Source organism: Pongo pygmaeus, chromosome 1 (genome assembly GCF_028885625.2).
Source record: "Pongo pygmaeus isolate AG05252 chromosome 1, NHGRI_mPonPyg2-v2.0_pri, whole genome shotgun sequence".
Classification (NCBI taxonomy): Eukaryota; Metazoa; Chordata; class Mammalia; order Primates; family Hominidae; genus Pongo; species Pongo pygmaeus.
In genome coordinates, this window is record NC_072373.2 from 21716972 (window position 1) to 21736236 (window position 19265).

The 19265-nt window shown below is 53.2% G+C and overlaps 1 protein-coding gene across 3 annotated transcripts; it reads right to left on the minus strand.

Moving 5' to 3' along the window:
- Positions 1–4469: 4469 nt before the first annotated feature.
- LOC129021698 (uncharacterized) lies at positions 4470–17329 on the minus strand. 3 transcript variants are annotated; one of them, XM_063671583.1, is made up of 3 exons: positions 15225–15699; positions 6524–6694; positions 4470–5025 (listed from the first exon to the last, which is right to left on the minus strand). In XM_063671583.1, exons 1-3 carry the CDS (start codon positions 15465–15467, stop codon positions 4990–4992), a joined length of 450 nt encoding a protein of 149 aa, XP_063527653.1. In that variant the 5' UTR covers positions 15468–15699; the 3' UTR covers positions 4470–4989. The 3 variants fall into 3 exon arrangements, 2 of the variants coding, with proteins under 2 accessions (XP_063527653.1, XP_063527644.1); XR_010127662.1 differs by lacking the exon at positions 15225–15699 and adding an exon at positions 16923–17329 and having other exon boundaries at positions 4492–5028; XM_063671574.1 differs by having other exon boundaries at positions 4492–5028.
- Positions 17330–19265: the final 1936 nt, after the last annotated feature.

Here is a 19265-nt window from a genome sequence, read left to right on the forward strand (position 1 = left end):
AAAATATCCAATCAAAATGCTGAGATTGTCAGACTGACAAAAACAAAGCAAAACAAAAGAAGATCCTACTACATGTCCACAGGTGACACATTGTAGATTCAAAGATACATAGATTGAAAATAAAAGGATGGAAAAACATATACTATGAAAACAGAAAGCATAAAAGGACTAGGATAGTTGTAATACTACCAGAAAAAATTATCTTTAAAACAAAAATTATTGCTAGAAAATAAAAATAGACACTTAAAAATTATACAAAGGGTTGATTCACTATAAAGATATAATAACTCTAAACATATATGCATCTAACAACAGAACCCTAAAATCCAGGCAGCAAAAAATTGACAATTGAAGACAGAATAGACAGTTAAACAATAACAAGCTAGATACTCTAATAGCTCACTTTTAAGAATGAATAAGACAACTAGAATAAAGATAAAATAGGATGTGTAAGAATGGAACAACACCACTAACCAGCTAGCACTAACAGAGATCTATAGAATACTTCATGCAACAACAGCAGAATACATATTTTCTCCAGACACATGAAATATTCCTCAGAATAGACCATATGCTAGACCAAAAAAAAAACCCAATGAATTTAAAGGATTGAAATCATACAAATAAAATCCTCTAGCCAAAATGGAAATAAATCTGAAATAACAAAAAACAAAAAACTGGGAAATTCACAAATACATAGAAATTAACACACTCAAGTAACCAGTGAGTCAAATGTATCACAAGATAAGTTAGAAAATATTTTGAGATGAATGAAAAGGATAGCACAACATAAGAGATGTAGCTAAAGCAAGTCGTGGAGGTAAACTCATAGCTTTAAATGCCTACATGAAAAAAAAAGAGAAAGTTTTAAAATCAATAACCTAATCTTCCACTTTATGCAACAGAGAGAAGAGCAAACCAAACCCAAAGCAAACAAGAGAAAGGCATAATAAAGATCAGAGTAGAAATCAATGAAATAGAAAATAGAAAAAATATAGAAAAATCAACAAAACCAAAAGTTTGTTATTTGAAAAGATCAATTAATAAACTCTTAGCTAGAGTGACAATAAAAACAGAAAGACTCAAATTACTAATATCAGGGATGATTTACAGGAAAAAAAGGCTTATAGGGGAATACCATAAAGCACTTTATGCCAACAAATGAGATAACTTAGATGAAATGAATGCCTTCCTAAAAAGACACAAACTACCCAAACTGACTCAAGTAGAAATAAAGCAGCTGAATAGGCTATTACAAGAATAATTTTAAGACTTCCCACGAAGAAAAGCCCAGGTCTAGATGGCTCCAATGATTAATTCTACCACATAGTTAAAGAATTATTAATATAATTCCTTCATATACTCTTCCAAAAATAGAAGAAGAAAGAACATTTTATTTATTTATTTTAGAAGTAGGGTATCACTATGTTGCCCATGCTGATCTCAAAGTCCTGGACTCAAGCGATCTTCCTGCCTCAGCCTCCTCAGCAGCTGGGAGTACACGTGCATACCACTGAGTCAGGCTTTCAACTCTTTCTTTGAGGCATTTCCCTGATGCCAGAACCAGATGCAGCCATCACAAGAAAATAAAACTACAGACCAATATCTCTTATGATAGGCACACAAATTTCTCAACAAAATACTAAGGAACTGAATCCAACAATATATTGAAAGTATTATACACCACAGCCAAGTGAGATTTATCCCAGGAATGCAAGGTTGGACTAACATTCAAAAATCAATTAAGTTCATCTGTCATGGTTGCAGTGTAAAAAAATAAAAATAAAACAAACAAGCAAAAAGCCACAAAAGTCAATTAAGAACAAAATCCACATGATCATCTCAATAGGTGCAGAAAAAGCATTTGAAAGAAGTCAGGCCGAGTGTAGTGGCTCACGCCTGTAATCCCAGCACATAGGGAGGCCGAGATGGGTGGATAGCCTGAAGTCAGGAGTTCGAGACCAGCCTGGCCAACATGGTGAAACCCCATCTCTACTAAAAGTACCCAAAAAAGTTAGCTGGGCGTGGCAGTGGGTGCCTGTAATCCCAGCTACTTAGGTCGCTGAGGCAGGAGAATTGCTTGAACCTGAGAGGCGGAGGTTGCCGTGAGCCGAGATTGCGCCACTGTACTGCAGCCTGGGTGACAGAGCGAGACCCCATCTGAAAAAAGAAAAAGAAAGAAGTCAACACCCTTTCATGATAAAGTACCCAAGAAACTAGATCCAGAAGGGAACTTCCTCAGCCTAATAAGAGACAGCTACAAAAACCCCACAGCTAATATCATACTTAATGGTAAAAGATTAAATTCTTTCTCCATAAGATGTGGAACAAGACAAAGGTATCTCCTCTCACCACCCGTATTCAACATTGTACTGAAGGCTCCAGCCAGGAAAATTTGGCAGGAAAAGAAATAAAAGATATCCAGATTGGAAAGGAAGAATTAAAATGATCTCTATTTGCAAACATAATCCTGCATATAGAAAACTCTCAGGAATCCACTTAAAAAACTGTCAGAACTAACAATAGTTGCTGGATACAGGATCAATATATGGGGATTGATTTATTAATTTATTAATTGATGGCAAAACCCTGTCTCTGCTAAATATACACTAGCAATGAACAATTCAAACATGAAATAAAACAATTCCATGTACAATATCATCAAAAGGAATAAAATACTTAAAAATAAACAAAAGAAGTGTGAGATTTGCACATTACAAAATGTTGAAAGAAATTAAAAGATATCTAAATAAATTCAAGGACATTTAATGTTTATAGATCAGAAGATTTAATATTAAGATGGCAATACTCCTCCAAATTATCTACAGTTAATGAAATTCCTATCAAAATCCTAATTGCCTTTTAATTTCTTTCAGAAATCAATACACGGATCCTAAAATTCATATGAAAATTCAAGAGATCCAGAATTGCCATAACAGTCTTTATAAAGAACAAAGTTGGAAGACTCACATTTCCTGATTTCAAGGTTACAAAGTTACACAAAGACAGCATTGGCTGTCTGTTGGTGTTGGCATAAGGATACATATAGAGGTCAATGGAATACAATTAAGGATCCAGAAATAAACCCTCACATTTACAGTCAAGACAATTCAATGAGGAAAGAATAGCCATTTCAATAAATGTTGCTGGGGATGACGGGATGCTTAGCTGCGAACTAATGAAGTTGAACACCACCTCACACCACACAGAAAACTTTACTCAAAAGGGATCATAGGCCGGGCACAGTGGCTCACACCTACAATCCCAGCACTTTGGGAGGCTGAGGTGGGAGGATTATTTGATCCCAGGAGTTTGAGATCAATCTGGGCAACATAGCGAGACCCCATCTCAAAAAAAATATATATGTATACACACACACACACACATATATATATACACACACACACACACACACATATATATGTGTGTATATATATATCTCCAGGTGTGGTGGCACATGCCTGTGGCTCCAGTTACTCAGGAAGCTGAGGTGGGAGCATTGTGTAAGCCTGGGAGTTCAAGGCTGTAGTGAGCCATGATCATACCACTGCACTCCAGCCTGGGTGACAGAGGAAGAAAAAGAAAAAAGAAGAAGAAGAAGGAGAAGAAGGAGGGGGGGTGGGGGAGGGGGAGGCAAATGAAATATAGAAAGAGCCGGTCATGGTGGCTCATGCTTGTAATCCCAGCACTTTAGGAGGCCAAGGTGAGAAGATCGCCTCAGGTCAGGAGTTCGAAACCAGCCTGGCCAACATGGCGAAACTCTGTCTCTACTAAATATACAAAAATTAGCTGGGCGTGGTGGCACACACCTGTAATCCCAGCTACTCAGGAGGCTGAGGCATGAGAATTGCTTGAACCCGGGAGGTAGAGGCTGCAGTGAGATGAGATTGTGCCACTTCACTCCAGCCTGGGTGACAGAGTGAGACTCCGTCTCAAAAACAAACAAAAAGAAAGAAAGAAGGAAGGAAGGAGGGAAAGAAGGAAAGAAGGAAGGAAGGAAGGAGGGAAGGAGGGAGAAAAAATCATAAATCTAAATGTAAGAGCTAAAACTGTAGAATTCTTAGAAGAAAACATGAATAAATCTTCATGATTTTGGATTAGGAAATATTTTCTGATATGCTGTAAATTCCACTTTGTTATGGTACATAATCCTTTTTATATGTTTTTCTTTACTAAATACTCCTTGGGTTTTGGCAAACTTTTGATTAATTTCCAGAGTTCTGAAAAAGCTGGTTTTGACAATATTTGTCATTGCTTTATGGAGAAGTGGATTTTGGGGGCAGCATGACTCTACATAGTGGTGTAAGAGCTCCTTGGAGGTGACAGAGCTGTTCTGTATCCTGGTGTCAGTGGTGGTTCCAAGAATCTCCACACAGGATCCAGTGGCATAGAACTAGATGTGTTCACACACATACACACACACACACGCGAGAACGAAGGTTTTAAAAAAGGTGAAAACCAAATAAGGTCTGCAGTAAAGTTGTCTGCATTGTACTCTACAGTTAGATAAGATGTCATGATTGGGGAGGTTGAAGGGCAATGGGGACTCTGAGTACTACAGCTGCAGCTCCCTGCAGGTATCCAGTCATTTCAAAACAAAGACACTGAATGGTTGGACAAGCATACATATTGGACAGGTTACAGGAGGAACTATGAAGATTCACAGATTCTTGCAGTGGGGGGGACACACACATGCATACTGAACAAACATGCATGTAACATACAGTGCGTGGTCACTTTGGGGTCGAGACTTAACATTTAAATAAATGTGCTACAGTTAGGCTCTAGACATCAAAAGGTGAAGCAGGGACATGATGGTGTGGAAGTGCACAGCCTCTGTAAACCGGCCAGAACCAGTTCGTAGTCGTGGTCTCTCATCAGGAGAAAGCTCCTGAAGTCAGTGTCCCATCCAGTGAATGCTGCAGTCATGGCTGGTGGAGCAGGGAGTCGGAGAGTCAGCCTCTGTGAGCTGGATGAGCTGCAATGGTCTTAACGTTGCTTAGCTCGAGGCCAGTGCTTGTTTGGCTGCTGGAAAAAAAGAAAACCCTTGTAGCACAGCTAGAACACAGTTTATTCTTAAGTGTAGGGTTGTGTGACTTAACTCCTCGCTTGGCATGGTCTTAGGTTTTGTTTACAATTTGGCACCTTCTGCCACAAAAAGTTTGTTCTGTCAGTCTATGGTCTCTGTTTTAACAGACCACAGGGACAAATCCGTCTCCAAGGTCCTCATCTTGACAATGGCCATGTCATCTCCAGAGTCTTCCAGAGAGTTTGGTGCAAGCCACCTGCTTTTGTCTGTAATCTTTGAAGACCTGGTGCAATCTCCCATGGTGTGGTGTCTACCTGGATTCAGTAAAATTCGCCCAGCTGGACCTGCAGCAGATGCCATGTGTTGGGCATCTTCCACATGACCAGCAGGCACAGGGCAAGAGAGCTGCCTACACGGACCCCACATGGTGTCAAGACAGATGCCTTGTGATCTCTATGTCTCGTGTGACCCTCTATCACACAAACCGGCTTTAATCTCAGAATCTGGGGTCTGGGAGAGTCACACAGACTTCACGTTAGAAGTGAATGGGATCCACAGAGCCTACTGCCAGAAACGGAAGACACCCTGCTGTCCAGGTGCACAGCTGCCCAGCAAGGCCCCACTCAGAGGCACGAAGCTCCTGTGGCATCTTAGATGCCTCCCAAGCTTCAAAGCCAGACAGGCCTAGAGCATCACGCATGGCTCCACTGAAGCCAGAGCTCCCAGGACCCAGGTCCCTCTGAGGGATGGCCCAGGGAGAAAGCAACGCAGCCACATGGCCCTGGTCCCACCGCAGTGATCACAGAGGTCCAAAAGGGGCATTTGTCTTCTCTTTGTGTCTTCATGTTCCGTCTGGTGAATGTCATCCTCATTCCTTTGGATTTTGTTAGCGATTACAAGAATCCAGTTGTGTTGGGTCACAGAAGTCGCTAAGGAATCTGGATCATGGTCACCTTCTGGATCTGTTGGGTACTATAGTCTGGCTCTTCCCATTATGTCACTGGCCAGGTAATTAGACTCAAATATGTGGGTGAATTTACCGCCTCCCTTCTGCCTCCTGCTTTTTTTTTTTTTTTTTTTTTTTTTGAGACAGGGTCTTGTTCTGTCACCCAGGCTGGAGTGTAGTGGTGTGATCACATCTCACTGCATCCTCCCACTCCCAGGTTCAAGCCATCCTCCCACCTCACCTCCCAAAGCAATGTGACTATAGGAATGGGCCACTATACCCGGCCCACATTTACCCTTTTCATTGATTTGTTTTCTACTGCCTTTTTGCATCACATGCTTTGAAATGCATACATTCTTTGGGCACAGTTTAATGATATTCTACAAATTTACTCACGCCTGTGTTTATCTCCCCAACAAAGACACAGAATGTTAGCATCTCCTTGGAAATTTCCTACAGTCGTCTGTCATTTTGTGCTCACCCCTACCCTCACAGGGACATCTGCTTCTTTCTTGTGGGTGGGTGAGGAGGCTTCTGTGTAAACTTACCTGGGCAGGTGAGCATTCAGGAGCGGAGCGGCCCCAGTCCTGTAGCAGGGCCATTGTCCCACAGACCCTGCCGTTATCCAGGCCAGCTGGAGCTGCAGGTGGTTCCTGAGCCATCACCGCACCCACCTTCCTCCTGTGCTCTCTCTCTCTCGAGGCTCTCACAGCCCCCACCTGTGTGGAAGAGTGCAGTGGGGTCAGTGGTCCTGGGGCCCCCAGGCCACAGCAGCTACTCGGGCTGCCCAGGGCTTCCTGTCTGTGGACGGAGGATGCTGGAGAAGTGAGGCTGTGGTCCTGGCACCACCCCTGCTGTGTCTGGAGCCACCTGACCCATCCTGGGTGTCTGCTGGCCACTCACCACATGCCACCCCATTTTCAGCTGGGCAGAAAGAAGCTTGTAAGACCATCATAGACAGAGAAACTGAGGCAGAGGAGAGGCTGTTCTGAGCTGGGACAGCCTGAAGCCCAGATGCTCGACAGAGCCAAGGGGGAATGGGGGCTGCAGCAGGCCAGGCCTTGAGGTGGGGTGAGAAGGTACATTCCCAACCCCAGGAGGGTGAGGTGGGGGCAGCTGCATGCTGGAGGGTTTCATGGTTCCTTTGGAGGAAGGATTATGGGAGGCGCTCCTGGGTCTCTCTTGGGATGATGGGGTTTGCTACAGAGACATCCTGGGCTAGGCCCCCTGGTCACTGAGCACAACTCCAGACTTTTTGAGTTAGGTGCACCCGACACCTCCACCCAGCCCCTGACATAGAACATGCTTCGTCAGGTCTCCTACCACCAGCCCATACCACCAGCCACCCCTGGGGTCATCCAAGCACTCCTCAGGGACCCACCTCCTCCTGCTCTGCAGTCCATCAGGGCTCTCCCTTGACAGATGAGGCTGGAGAGGGCTGTGTCCAGGAGGGGATGGGACTGTAGGTGGGGCCGGCAGTAGGCCCAAGGGGAGTTTGGGCAGCTGCTGTGAGTAACCCGCCCACCATGCACCATGCAGGGCACATTGCAGGTACATGGCAGGGGGTTCCAGAGAGGGCCTGGGGTTGCAGGGAGTTCTAGAGCAGGCCTGGCGGTGCAGGGGGTTCTAGAGAGGGCCCTGGGGGGTGCAGGGAGTTCCAGAGCAGGCCTGGGGGTACAGGGAGTTCCAGAGCGAGCCTGGGGGTACAGGGAGTTCTAGAGTGGGCCTGGGGGTTAGCAGGGAGTTCTAGATCAGGCCCTGTGGGTGACAGTGGCTTCTGTTTGGAAGGACTTTGAGAGAGGAATGGGGATGTTGAGGGGTTTGTCCACCCAACTCTGCAGCCCTGTGGCAACTGTGCCCTGTATGTGAGACCACTGATAAACCCCTGCATTGGATGGGTGGATGGTGTGTGGATAGGATGTGAGGGGCTTTGGTATTTGACCTCTAAGCCAGAATACCTGTCCCTGAGCCATGCAGGCTCCGAGAGCCCAGAATGTCTTACCAGTCACTGGCCTCCCTCAGGATGGGCTAGAAGCTCTAAAGGCCACACACAGTGCCCACAGTCCAAATCCCAGCAGAGCTGAGTCCCCGTGTCCAGCTGAGCTACAACCCCTGGGAAGCAGCTCTGCTCCTACACCAGGGGCCCTGCTGAGGCGCTGGAGCACATGCTGCTGTGTGCAAGGAGCTCCCTGAGTGTCCCCAGGTCCCAGGCCACCAAGGCCCCCCCTCAGACCGGAGCCCCAGGTCTGCTCTGCACCAGAGGCCAGGAAGGGGTAGGGGAGCTCCTGAGGAAGGAGGGGGTGGGGGGAGCTCCCGAGAGAAGGAGGGGGTTGGGGGAGCTCCCGTGGGAATGAGGGGGTGGTTGAGGGAGCTCCTGAGGGAAGGAGGAAGTTCGGGGAGCTCCTGTGGGAAGGAGGGGGTGGGGGGAGCTCCCGTGGGAAGGAGGGAGTGGGGGGAGCTCCCGTGGGAAGGAGGGGGTTGGGGGAGCTCCTGTGGGAAGGAGGGGGTGGGGGCAGCTCCTGTGGGAAGGAGAGGGTGGGGGGAGCTCCCGTGGGAAGGAGAGGGTGGGGGGAGCTCCCGTGGGAAGGAGGGAGTGGGGGGAGCTCCCGTGGGAAGGAGGGGGTTGGGGGAGCTCCCGAAGGAAGGAGGGGGCGGGGGGCGGGGGGAGCTCCTGAGGGAAGGAGGAGGTAAGGGGAACTCTTGAGGGAAGCAGGGGGTGGGGGGAGCTCCTGAGGGAAGCAGCAGGTGGTGGGGGGAGCTCCTGAGGGAAGGAAGGGGTGGGGGGAGCTCCTGAGGGAAGCAGGGGGTGGTGTGGGGAGCTCCTGTGGGAAGGAGGGATTAGTATGGGGAGCTCCTGAGGGAAGGAGGGGGTGGGGGGCACCTCCTGAGGGAAGCAGGGGGTGGTGGGGGGAGCTCCTGAGGGAAGGCGGGGCTGGTGGGGGGCGGCTCCTGTGGGAAGGAGGGGTTGGGGGCACCTCCTGAGGGAATGGGGAGTTCAGGAGGTCATGGGAGGACACCTGCTGTGGCCCTGGCGAGGCTGCGGTGCCTGTGCGGCCCGCTGGGCTTGGAAGGCAGCCTGGTCTATCGAGAAGGGACTTGCCCTGGGGCCCAGCCCCGCCTGTGTGTTGCTGCCCCTCCCCACAGCTGGGCCTGTCTCAAGGTGTCTTCCTCCCACCCTCTTTGCCCCTCATAGGAGAACAGCAGTGTGAGGCCCGGTGCGCAGCTGCTGGGTGGCCTGGAAGATCCCCGCCTAGAGAAGGCCCTGGGGTCTGGAGCGCAGGTGCCTGAGCACACTGCTTCCTTTGGAGCTGGGCCCCGCAGCCCCTGCCCCAATGCCTGACCTTCCCAGCTACCCTCTGTGTCCTGCCAGGGACCCTCCTACCAGGGCCACACCACCCCTCAGCCCTGAGCCACAGTGCCCTTCTCACCCTCTGTGATCCCCCAGTCCAGGGCCCAGCCTCTCTGTAAGTCTCAGCCAAAGTGGAACTGATCTCTGTCTCCTCCCCAGCACCCAGTGGGCCCACCCACCTCGGCTCCCCGACTGGAGGCCAGCCTGACTTCCAGCTCCTGCAGAGCCGTGGCCGCCCACAGCATTGGTCCTGTGCCCAAGCTGGTGTGGTGGAATTTGGCCCAGCAGCCCAGACATGGCTAGATCCTCCCTCTGCAATGGCTGGGGTGCCGGGGGGCTCCCAGTATGAAATTCCCTTCACCACAGGTGTGGTGTTCCTGGGACGGCCCTCTGCAGCTGGCCTGAGGAGCATCCCAGTGGGCGATGCCCCTGTCCCCCGCTACCAAGAGGCACAGTACCAGCTCTGATGGCACTGGGTGCTGGGGAAGCTTGGGGCCTATGGAGGCAGCCAGCTTCTCTCAGGGCAGGGCCCTGTGTGGCTGGACAGGGGTGTGCTGCAGCTCCGCACCCCAGGCCTCAGTTTCTCCCACTGTAAGAGCTTCCTGGGGATTTCCTGGGAGCCAGGAGGGAGTGCATGGCCCCGCTCTCCCCGCAGGCACATCCCCCACTGCCCCAGCCAGCACAGCTGGTCCTGATTAGAGTAGGGCCCAGCTCCCCTCCTGAAATGAGCAAGTCAGGCAGGGGAGGAAACCTGATCCCAGTCCCTCATCCCACATTCCAGCCCAGCAGCCGCAGGCAGCATGGCTCCTGACTCCTCTTGGCCCCAGAGGGCTTGGGGGTGCTCCTGGGAAGTGTGGCTGGGATGTGGCTTCCAGCAGGAGACCTGTTTGGAGAGAGGTCTCCTCCCATGGACTGTCTTCCCAGGGATGCTGGCTTTTGGCTCAGGCCTCCTCGGAAGGCATGAGGGCTGCCTGTCTTCCTCCCAGGGCCAAGCACTGGCTGATCCCAGCACAGTAGGCTCCGAGTTCTGGGGCATTTGAGAAGACAGCCCCTCAGGCCACCTCCCATCCCCTAGCACCACAGGGCCTGCCCAGCAAAATGGAAGGGCAGAAGTCCCCAGGACCCTGGGGCAGCCCAGCCCCAACTTGAGCGGCCCCAGCTTTGCTCTCCCAATCCCTTCTGTGCAGCTGGCTGGAGGCTGGGCTGCCCTGGCCCAGAATCGGGAGAGCAGTGGGTGGCACACTCGGTCACTTGCGCAGGAGGTCGTGCTGGAGTGACCAGGACTTCCCAGGACCCTTTGAGGGGCCCAGGCCCTGATTCCCAGCCTCCTTGGAAGAGGCTCCTGCTGGTGTGGGATCTACCCCTGGGAGGTTTATGGGACCCTGCACCCCCGTGAGCACAGGCCCCTGGGGCAGGGAGACGGCCCCATGCAGGGGGATCACCCACATCAGGCTGTGCCTCTGTCTCCAGCAGAGCGTTTGCCATGAGTTGGGGTGAGCTGTGCCTGCCAGAGATGCCACAGAGGCCCTTGACCCCCGCGAGGCCTGGCACAGCCCTGAGGTGGAGGGCTTCGGCCCCCAGACCCATGCTCTGGAGCAGAGGCCCCTGGAGCACCTATGACCAGCTAAGGCCCTGGCTGAGGAGCCTGTGGTCAACCCCTGGGGCCTGTGTGTCCCTGAGTTGCCCCCAGCTGGGGCAGCAACCCAGGATCCCCTCCCCAGGCTAGGTTTCTGTGGCCTGAGGTTGGCTGGGCAGCTTGAAGGCTCTGGGCTTCCCCAAACACAGCCAGCAGACACCCAGCCTCAGCTGCGGGGTCCGTGTGGCTCTCAGCATTCACAGTGGGAGAGGTCGAGGACACAGCCCTGGGAGTCTCCGGAGCCCTGCTCAGACCCTCAGCCCTGCCCCTCCACCGGATGCTGGACACTCATGCACAAGGGCCTGAGCAGCAGCAGCTTGCTCTGCTGGGCCGCTGACATCCCCACTGCACAGATGGGGCCTGTGGAGGGAGAGACATGCCAAAGAGCACATGGTCACCCAGCCTGGACAGGCCTCTGGGCCACAAAGCCTTCCTCTGTCCTGACACAGGGAGGAGATTGGACATGGTGTGTGTTGGGGGGTTTCCAAATGTGAACCCTGCCCCTCCTCAAAGTACCCGCTGTGATCCCCACTTCACTTTTGGCCCCGAGAGGACAGCCTCTGACGGCCCAGACACTGAAGATGACAAAGTGTGGAGATCTGGGGCACTGGAGCCTGGATGCAGGGAGGGCACCACAGGACCTCTGAGGCCTCTGGAGGGAGCCTGCTTGGGCCAGGGCCTCTCCTGGACTGCTCACAAATGAGATCCCAGGGCCCCTGCAGGGGGGGTTCTGTGCTTCACCTGAGGAAGCAGCCTGACCTTCTGGTAACTCCATATTTACTTTCTGAAATGTTCTGTGCATCATGGTGCTCCGTGCACATGCTGTGTGTGTGTGTTTCCCCGTGTGTCTGTGTGCATATCCCATGTGCCTGAGACGGTCTCTCAGCATCTGCCTGCTGCTGTGTGTCTGTGTCTATGTGTTTGTGGATTTCAAACTGACTTTTGGCAATGAATCAAATGAAATCAGTATTTTGAATTATGCATTTTTATGTATGTCAAGCAGAATACTTCTAAAGGCAGTAAGGATAACAAGACTGTTTTGATACACACAAAAATGCAAAATCTGGGACTCTGAATGGCCGTGTGGTCTCAGCTACAACATATTGTGTTTTGTCCAATAAATTCAATGGTTTTTTAAAAAGCTTGACTTGCAACAGCAAAGCACATTTTAATTAAACTGACCCAGAAGTCAAGAGAAGGAAAACATTTGCTGCAAAGCTCAATCATAGCTGCTTGTGTTTGTAATTATAAATAATGCAAGTCAGCAAGATGCATCCAAAACTTACAAGAACCTTAAAACATCCCTAATATGTGAAGACATTTAGTTCAAACATACGGTTAGGGTCCTGGTCAGGGTCTGAGTGGGGGGGTCAGAGTCAAGGTTAGGGTTAGCAGTAGGATCAGAATTATGGTCAGGACTAGAGTCAGTGTCATAGTTAGGTTCAGAGTTAGGGTTAGGATCAAGGTCATAAGGTCAGGGTTAGGGTTGGGGCCATGGTTAGGGTTATGGTCAGCGTCAGCATCAGGGTATCAGTATCATAGGGTCAGGTTCTGGGTTAGGGTTAGAGCCTGGGTTAGAGTTAGGGTCAAGTTCATGGTCAGTGTTAGTGTTAGGATCAGGTTTAGGGCTAGACTTAGGGTCAGGGTCAAGGTCTTGGTCACAGTGTCACAGTGAGAGTCAGCGATACAGTGAGGGTTAGGGTCAGGGTTCATGTCAGGATCACTGGTAGGGTCAGTATTAAAGTCAGTGTTAGGGTCAGGGTTAGTGTCAGGGTTATTGGTAGGGTCAGTGTTAGGTAGAGGATCAGGGTTAGTGTTAGGGTCACAGGATGAGTGTTATGGAGCTCCTAGACACTGGGACAGGTTATGAAGAGCACTGGGCTGAGGTGATCTGCATCTCCTGCAAATCTCATTGCAGCCGTGGGTATCTGGGACCCCACCCACCAGCATGCCTTGGCAGAAGACCTTGCCTTGACCTCAGAGAAGCCCTCTGAGAACAGCTCTTTGTAGAAAGCAGTGCCTGGATTAAGCCTGCTTCTCCCAGGAAGCATCACCTATCTAGGTTCATGCTGTGAGGCACAGAAACACAGATCTATCCACCCTTGGCTTTGGCCCCAGGCATCTCAGAGGCCAAAGCCTTGCAACACGGCTGCCTGTCTACCCAGTTTCATTGTCTGCCTTCTCTTCCAAACAGTGAGCACTCCCTGATTTCTATTTAATGTTGGTAGACCTGTTCTATCTCAAGCGTAAGAATACATGCCTTGGCTGGGCACGGTGGCTCATGCCTTTAATCCCAACACTCTGGGAGGCCGAGGTGGGTGGATCACCTGAGGTCAGGAGTTCAAGACCAGCCTAGCCAACATGGTGAAACCCAGTCTCTACTAAAAATACAAAAATTAGCCATGTGTGGTGGCGGGTGTCTGTAATCCCAGCTACTTGGGAGGCTGAGGCAGGAGAATCACTTGAACCTGGGAGGTGGAGGTTGCAGTGAGCTGAGATCGTGTCATTGCACTGCAGCCTGGGCGACGGAGTGAGATTCCATCTCAAAACAAACAAACAAACAAACAAAAACACATGCCTTGGATAAAGGGATTGGCCCGTCAATTATGGTGGGCCATTATTACGGAATCATTATTCCATGATTCCGTATTTGTGGCTTTATTTTTCTCCTCCTCTGTTTGATTTTCTTAAACTTTTAAAAACTTGTTTGGCTTCTTTCAGGGAAGACCTGGAAAGGCAAAAATTGAGTTAAGGATGCCTTCCTTAGGCAGGGATGGTTTTGCCCAGTGGGGCTACTCAGGGGTTGACCACTCGAGGTCCTGAGTGGGGTCAAGCCATCTGTTTTGGTTTCTAAGAGGGCACCTTGCTGCAGTGCTCCTAGAGCAGAAGAACTTTGTGGGGCCTGCTGGGCAGGTGGCCTCGGGCAGCCTGAGCTCCCTTAGAGGGTCTCTGCTTCCTGTCTGTCACAAGATCAGGCTTAAATCAAGGGCCTCTGCTTCTCATCAGCTGGGTTCCTAATCCACCTGGCTCTGTGCTTTGTGCAGGCATTGGCTGCTCAGGAAGGAGGTGAGCTGGGCTTTGAAAAAAATGAGAGCCACAGTGGGGTGCAACCCTGGCCAGAGCCTCCTGTGGCAGCCACAGAAAACACCATGCGCTTCACAGGGATGTTCTGACCTACGAGGCATGGCGGACCCGGATGGTGCCTCCACATAGGGCCTGTCCAGCAGTCCGCAGTGAGGCCACTGAGGGTCTCCTGCCCCTAAGAGGGGAGCCAGGAGAAGCAGGGGCCCAGCCTGTGAGAGCTGTGGCCACCAGGTGGCCAGCCTGGGCCTGAAGCCAGATAGCCGCTCACATCGTCATCCCTCCCAGCCCTCAGCTGCTCAAGGAGGCACCCAGGCCTGGCCAGTGCCATGCCCAGAGCCCAACCCAAAGTCCTGGCATGGGGTCTGAAGGGCAGCGGCCAGGAACTGACCAGCTCATGCCCACCTGGACAAGCAGGAGACAGCCTGGAGGGGCCAGGGCTCAGGGCTGTGGCTGCAGGAGCCAGCACCTGAGGTCAAGCAGGTGTGGGTGTGAAGCCCACTTCTCTGCATCTGCCGGGGCCTGAAGACAGGCATTGGGTGTCAGAGTCTTCGCGATGAATTAGGGAGAGTGCCCAGACCCCCGATCAGGAGGAGCAGGAGGACAGAAGACCGGGCCTCAGACATGTAGCACCCCCATAAGGCTGCAGGAGGGCAAAGGGCAACTGGGGCGGGTAGGCCTGCAGGGTCCGGGAGGCAGGAGGGGAGTCTGAGCAGGGGCCACTCCCTGGCTCGTTTGAGGAGCGCCAGGGGAAGGTGGGCTGCCCTGAAGTCACTGGGGTGGTGAGCTGCGAGCTGATTCTCTGTCGACCACGTGGATCCCAGATGCACCCAGGACTCCTTCCCGGTCAGGTTTGGGAAGCTCGGTCCTGGTCTGCTCAGGGCTGCCTGGTTCAGCACTGAAGCCCCACAAGCAGTGAAATCCCTCCTGCCATTGGAAGACGCCGGTGTTTGGGGAGGAATGTGCCAGACTGGAAGAAATGTGAAAAATCCAGAATGGTCCCCAAATGGGGGCTTGAAAGCAACAGAGTTCTTAGTGTCCAGTGGATACGGCCCCGCCCCCACTCACACAGACAAGCAAACCCGAGCACACACACACCACGCAGTGCACACACACTTACACTCACACACCTGAGTGTACACACACCACGCAGTGCACACATACCCGAGCACACACGACTCACCTTCCCTAGGCAGGGTCCCTCCATTCCCTCCGGGACGCCCCACCTGCCCCAAGCCACCTTTGGAGCGGCGGGGAGGACGCCCGCTCTGATAGAGCTCCCGGGCGGACTCCTGCAAAGCCCTAGGTCCCGGGCGCTGGGCAGGCTGCAGAAGTCTCGCCGGCCCGGGACTCCGCGGCGGGGGCAAAGGACGTGGGTCCCTTGGTCTTTCCTCCCCCACCCTGACACTCCAAGGCAACGCAGCATCCCTTCCGCTCCTCCGCCGCCCCGGCTCCTGCCCTCCACTAGCGCCCTCGCGGGGCTCCGGCAGCCGGAGGGGCTCCTGCGCTACCTGGAGGAGCCCGCATCTCCTCTCCTCTGCCTTCTCCGCTGGACGCCCTGCTCCCGCCCCCGGGCCCGCTCCCGGGCCCGGGCCGGACACTCCTTCCACGCCGGTCGCCCCGCCCAGATCCCAACGTGGGTGTCTACAGACCCGAGTCCCAGACCGACCACTTCGCCCGGACACACCCTCTGTCTCTACCCCACGCCTTCTGCGCCCACCCACGGCCCGCCCACTTCGTCCCAGCCCCGCTATCACGCCCGCGCCTAGGACCCAACCATCGCTTCCCACGCCCTCCGCGGGCCCCTACCCACCCAGGGCCCCGCCCACCCTGCCACCCATACCATGGCCCCGCCCTTCTCCCCACCCACTCCCTCCCCTCCCATCCCACGCCTTCCGCGTCCACCCAAGGCCCGCCCCTGTGTCGTGCTCATCCCTGGGCCGTGCCCTGCGCATACCCCAGCTCACGCTCACGGTCACGGCCCACCCAGGCCGCGCCCTAACCCCGCCCCCGCCCGGCCACACCCACAGCCCCTCCCTCGCCCGCGGCGAACTGCTAGCTCTGCCCTGGCTGGTCCCGGCGCCTGCACCTGCGGCGCACACTCTTCTCGAGCGCGCTCAGGAACTAGCCTGGAGGCGCCTCCCCAGAGCGCGTCTGGAACCTAGTCCACGCAGCGTAGCCCTCGGGGCCGTTGTCCCAACAGGCCCGGTCTCTACCGGTCTCCAAATGTAAGCTCTGGAGGAATCGCTTCCAAATCTAGGCCAAGACCTTGGTTTTGGAAGCGTCTCCTTTGAAATCACGGAAAGTCTATGCCGACAGGCTTTCTTCTGAAAATGCTGAGCCATAGGTTCACTGGGGCTGCGCGCTCTCCGGGACGGCCGCTGAGCGTGTGCTTTCGGTGAAGCCCGGCTCTGTCGCGGACACTCTGGGCCTTGGATCGGAATCCGGCGGCCTCAGGACCGCGCTTCCGCTGGGCTCGCCCTGCCTGTCCCGGCCCGGCTCTGCGGGCCCCCCTCCTCCCTCCTGCGCTCGGATTCCTTCCCACTCATGGTGCAAAATGGAAAGAAAGCAAAGGAGACCGGTATCGTGGGTGCCAGACAGTGAATCGCTCCGGCCACACCGAGACCTCTACCTTCTCCGGCTCCCAGAGGCCCTGCGGAGGTCGGGCACCCTGGCTTTTCTGGGGACACGCCGGTGTCAGCGTCTCTCTGTGCCTATTAACAGTGCCCACCTCTCCGCAGCTGCAAAGCTGCAGTGTCTTGCTCTGTCTACTGCATTTCAGTCAGAGGCACCGCGGCCTGCCAGGCTGGCCCTGCCCCACACCCTGGTTCCCTCAGACTAGCTGTGCCCTGCGCCCTCCTGAGACACCACACACACCCACCTCTGGCCCTGGTCCCCTGCTCGGAGTCACAGTGGAGGCTCCCGGTTCTCCCCACCAGCGGCCTTGCCTCTTCCTGATACCACCGGGGACCACGTTCTCCCTCCTCTGCAGGGAGGCTGGTGTGTCCGTTCCTTCCTCCTGGGACTCCGAGTCGCCTCCGTCCAGGGCGGCCTTGCCTCCTTTCCAGGGGGTGAGTGTGGCACGATCTCAGGGCAGCGATCTGGAGCCTCCCAGAGTAGTGGGTGCGGGAGGGTGGCCTTGGCCCCGAGCCTCCGGCCATGCAGCATGCACAACCGACCCAACTCCCCCAGCGCCAGAGGGCCGGGGAGCCCTGAGTGTGCGGAGCAAGCCGCTGAAGGCCGGACCCCTGGTCCCGCCGCCTCTCCCGCGGTCTCCTCCCTGGGACTGAGGTGCCCATCAAGCGTTCCGTCTTCGTGACCAGTGGGCAAACTATGACGTCACCTCTCGGGCTGGCCGGCAGCAGTGCCCCGTGTACTGGACAGGACTCCTGACCTCACTGCTGTAGATACTCCACCGATAGAAACCACTGAATTAAAACACGTGGAGCAAATTCTAACATCTCCATGGCGGAGGCTTGTATCCAGCTGGCCTTTTTCACAGCAAGTCAACAGAGCAGAAGAAGCCCTCCTTTTCCTGGGGCTTGCAGTTGCTGTGGGCCGCCACACCTCCCTGGCCCATCCTGGCTTTCTGGGCTGGCTGCCACCCTGCAGCCGCCATGCCCGGGAACTTGTAGCAGCCAGAGGTGCCTATGACAGGTGCCACGCGCTTCTCAGCAGCAGGGTCTCTCCACAGTGCGCTGCGTGCCTTCCACCTCCCTCAAAGACACCAAGGGAGGGGAAGGGAGGGGATGTCTCCCAGGCTCACCACCTCTGTGGGACTTCTGAACACGAGTGACCTTCAGGAGGGGCATCAGTACATCTCCATCAGCCCCTGAGCTGAGGGAGGAGGGTAGCAGTGGCGGGTGGTGACATGTGCTGTGAGTGGAACAAGAAATTGCAGAGAGGTGGCAATGCCCACTCACTGGGACCTGCGTGTGGGGTTGGGGTGAGGTTCCCAGTGGGTGGGACACTGTGTCTTCAGAACTGTGCGTGGGATGTGTGGACATCCCCACGTTATTGATTCAGAGACAGACATTCAGAGATGGGAAGTACTTTCCTGAGGCCTGGCACATAGTACATGGAGGGATGAAGCATCCACCCCAACCAGGTAAGCGAGAGGGGAGGGCTGGCCCATGGCCTTCTGGATGGAGGAAACACTGGGCGGTGAATCCCAAGATGCCTGAGACTCCTGGCCCTGGTGCACTGCAGCTTCTCTCAACCCCTCAGTCAAACACTAATTAAGGGCTGGAAAGGATTCTGCAGGTGTCATTAAGGTCCAATGATATGGGTTGGCTGTGTCCCCACCCAAATCTCATTTTGAATTGTAATCTCTGTAATCCCATGTCGCTGGGAGGGACCTGGTGGCAAGTGATTGGATCATGGGGACAGTTTCTCCCATGCTGTTCTTGTGATAGTGAGTTCTTATGAGATCTGATAGTTTTATAAGCATCTGGAAATTCCCCTGCTTGCACTTACTCACTTCTTCCTGCTGCCCTGTGAAGGTGCCTACTTCTGCTTTGCCTTCCGCTGTGATTGTAAGTTTCTTGAGGCCTCCCCGGCCATGGAGAACTGAGTCAATTAAACCTTTTTTATGTTTTTTTAATAAATTACCTAGTCTCAGGTATTTCTTAGACCGGGTGCGGTGGCTCATGCCTGTAATCCCAGCACTTTGGGAGGCTGAGGCGAGCAGATCACGAGGTCAGGAGTTCGAGACCAGCCTGATCAACATGGTGAAACCCTGTCTCTACTAAAAATACAAAAATTAGCCGGGTGTGGTGGCGGGCGCCTGTAATCCCAGCTACTCAGGAGGCTGAGGCAGGAGAATTGCTTGAACTCGGGAGGTGGAGGTTGCAGTGAGCCGAGATCGCACCACTGCATTCCAGCCTGGGTGACAGAGAGAGATTCCATCTAAAAAGAAAGAAAGAAAGAGAGAGAGAGAGAGAGGAAGAAAGGAAGGAAGGAAACATGTTATAAAGCGGCAGAGAACTTGGCTGAATGTGTTCTGCTGCCGAGTGGGAAGCAGAGCTGGTAAGTGGTGAACCGAGGAGGTTCCTGAGCCAAGTGTTGGCAGTGTGGGCCTGTTTTCTCCTTGAGGCTTGTAGTAAAATGCAAAAGGAAAGAAACACTGAGGATGGAACTGTAGAAATAAAAAGCACTTGATGATTTGAAAAATTCTCAGCCTGTCCAGATAGCAAAAGATGCTAGAATGAGAAGTGCCATTGTT

Bases quoted from the DNA above. Each gene is read 5' to 3' on its own strand.
- LOC129021698 (XM_063671574.1), bottom strand. From the start codon at position 15,467: ATGCTGCGTTGCCTTGGAGTGTCAGGGTGGGGGAGGAAAGACCAAGGG. The intron at 6,695-15,224 runs GTGAGTCGTGTG...TCTTCCACACAG, and splicing joins AGGGACCCTGCCTAGGGAAG to GTGGGGGCTGTGAGAGCCTC. The intron at 5,029-6,523 runs GTAAGTTTACAC...CTTTTTTTCCAG, and splicing joins CTGAATGCTCACCTGCCCAG to CAGCCAAACAAGCACTGGCC.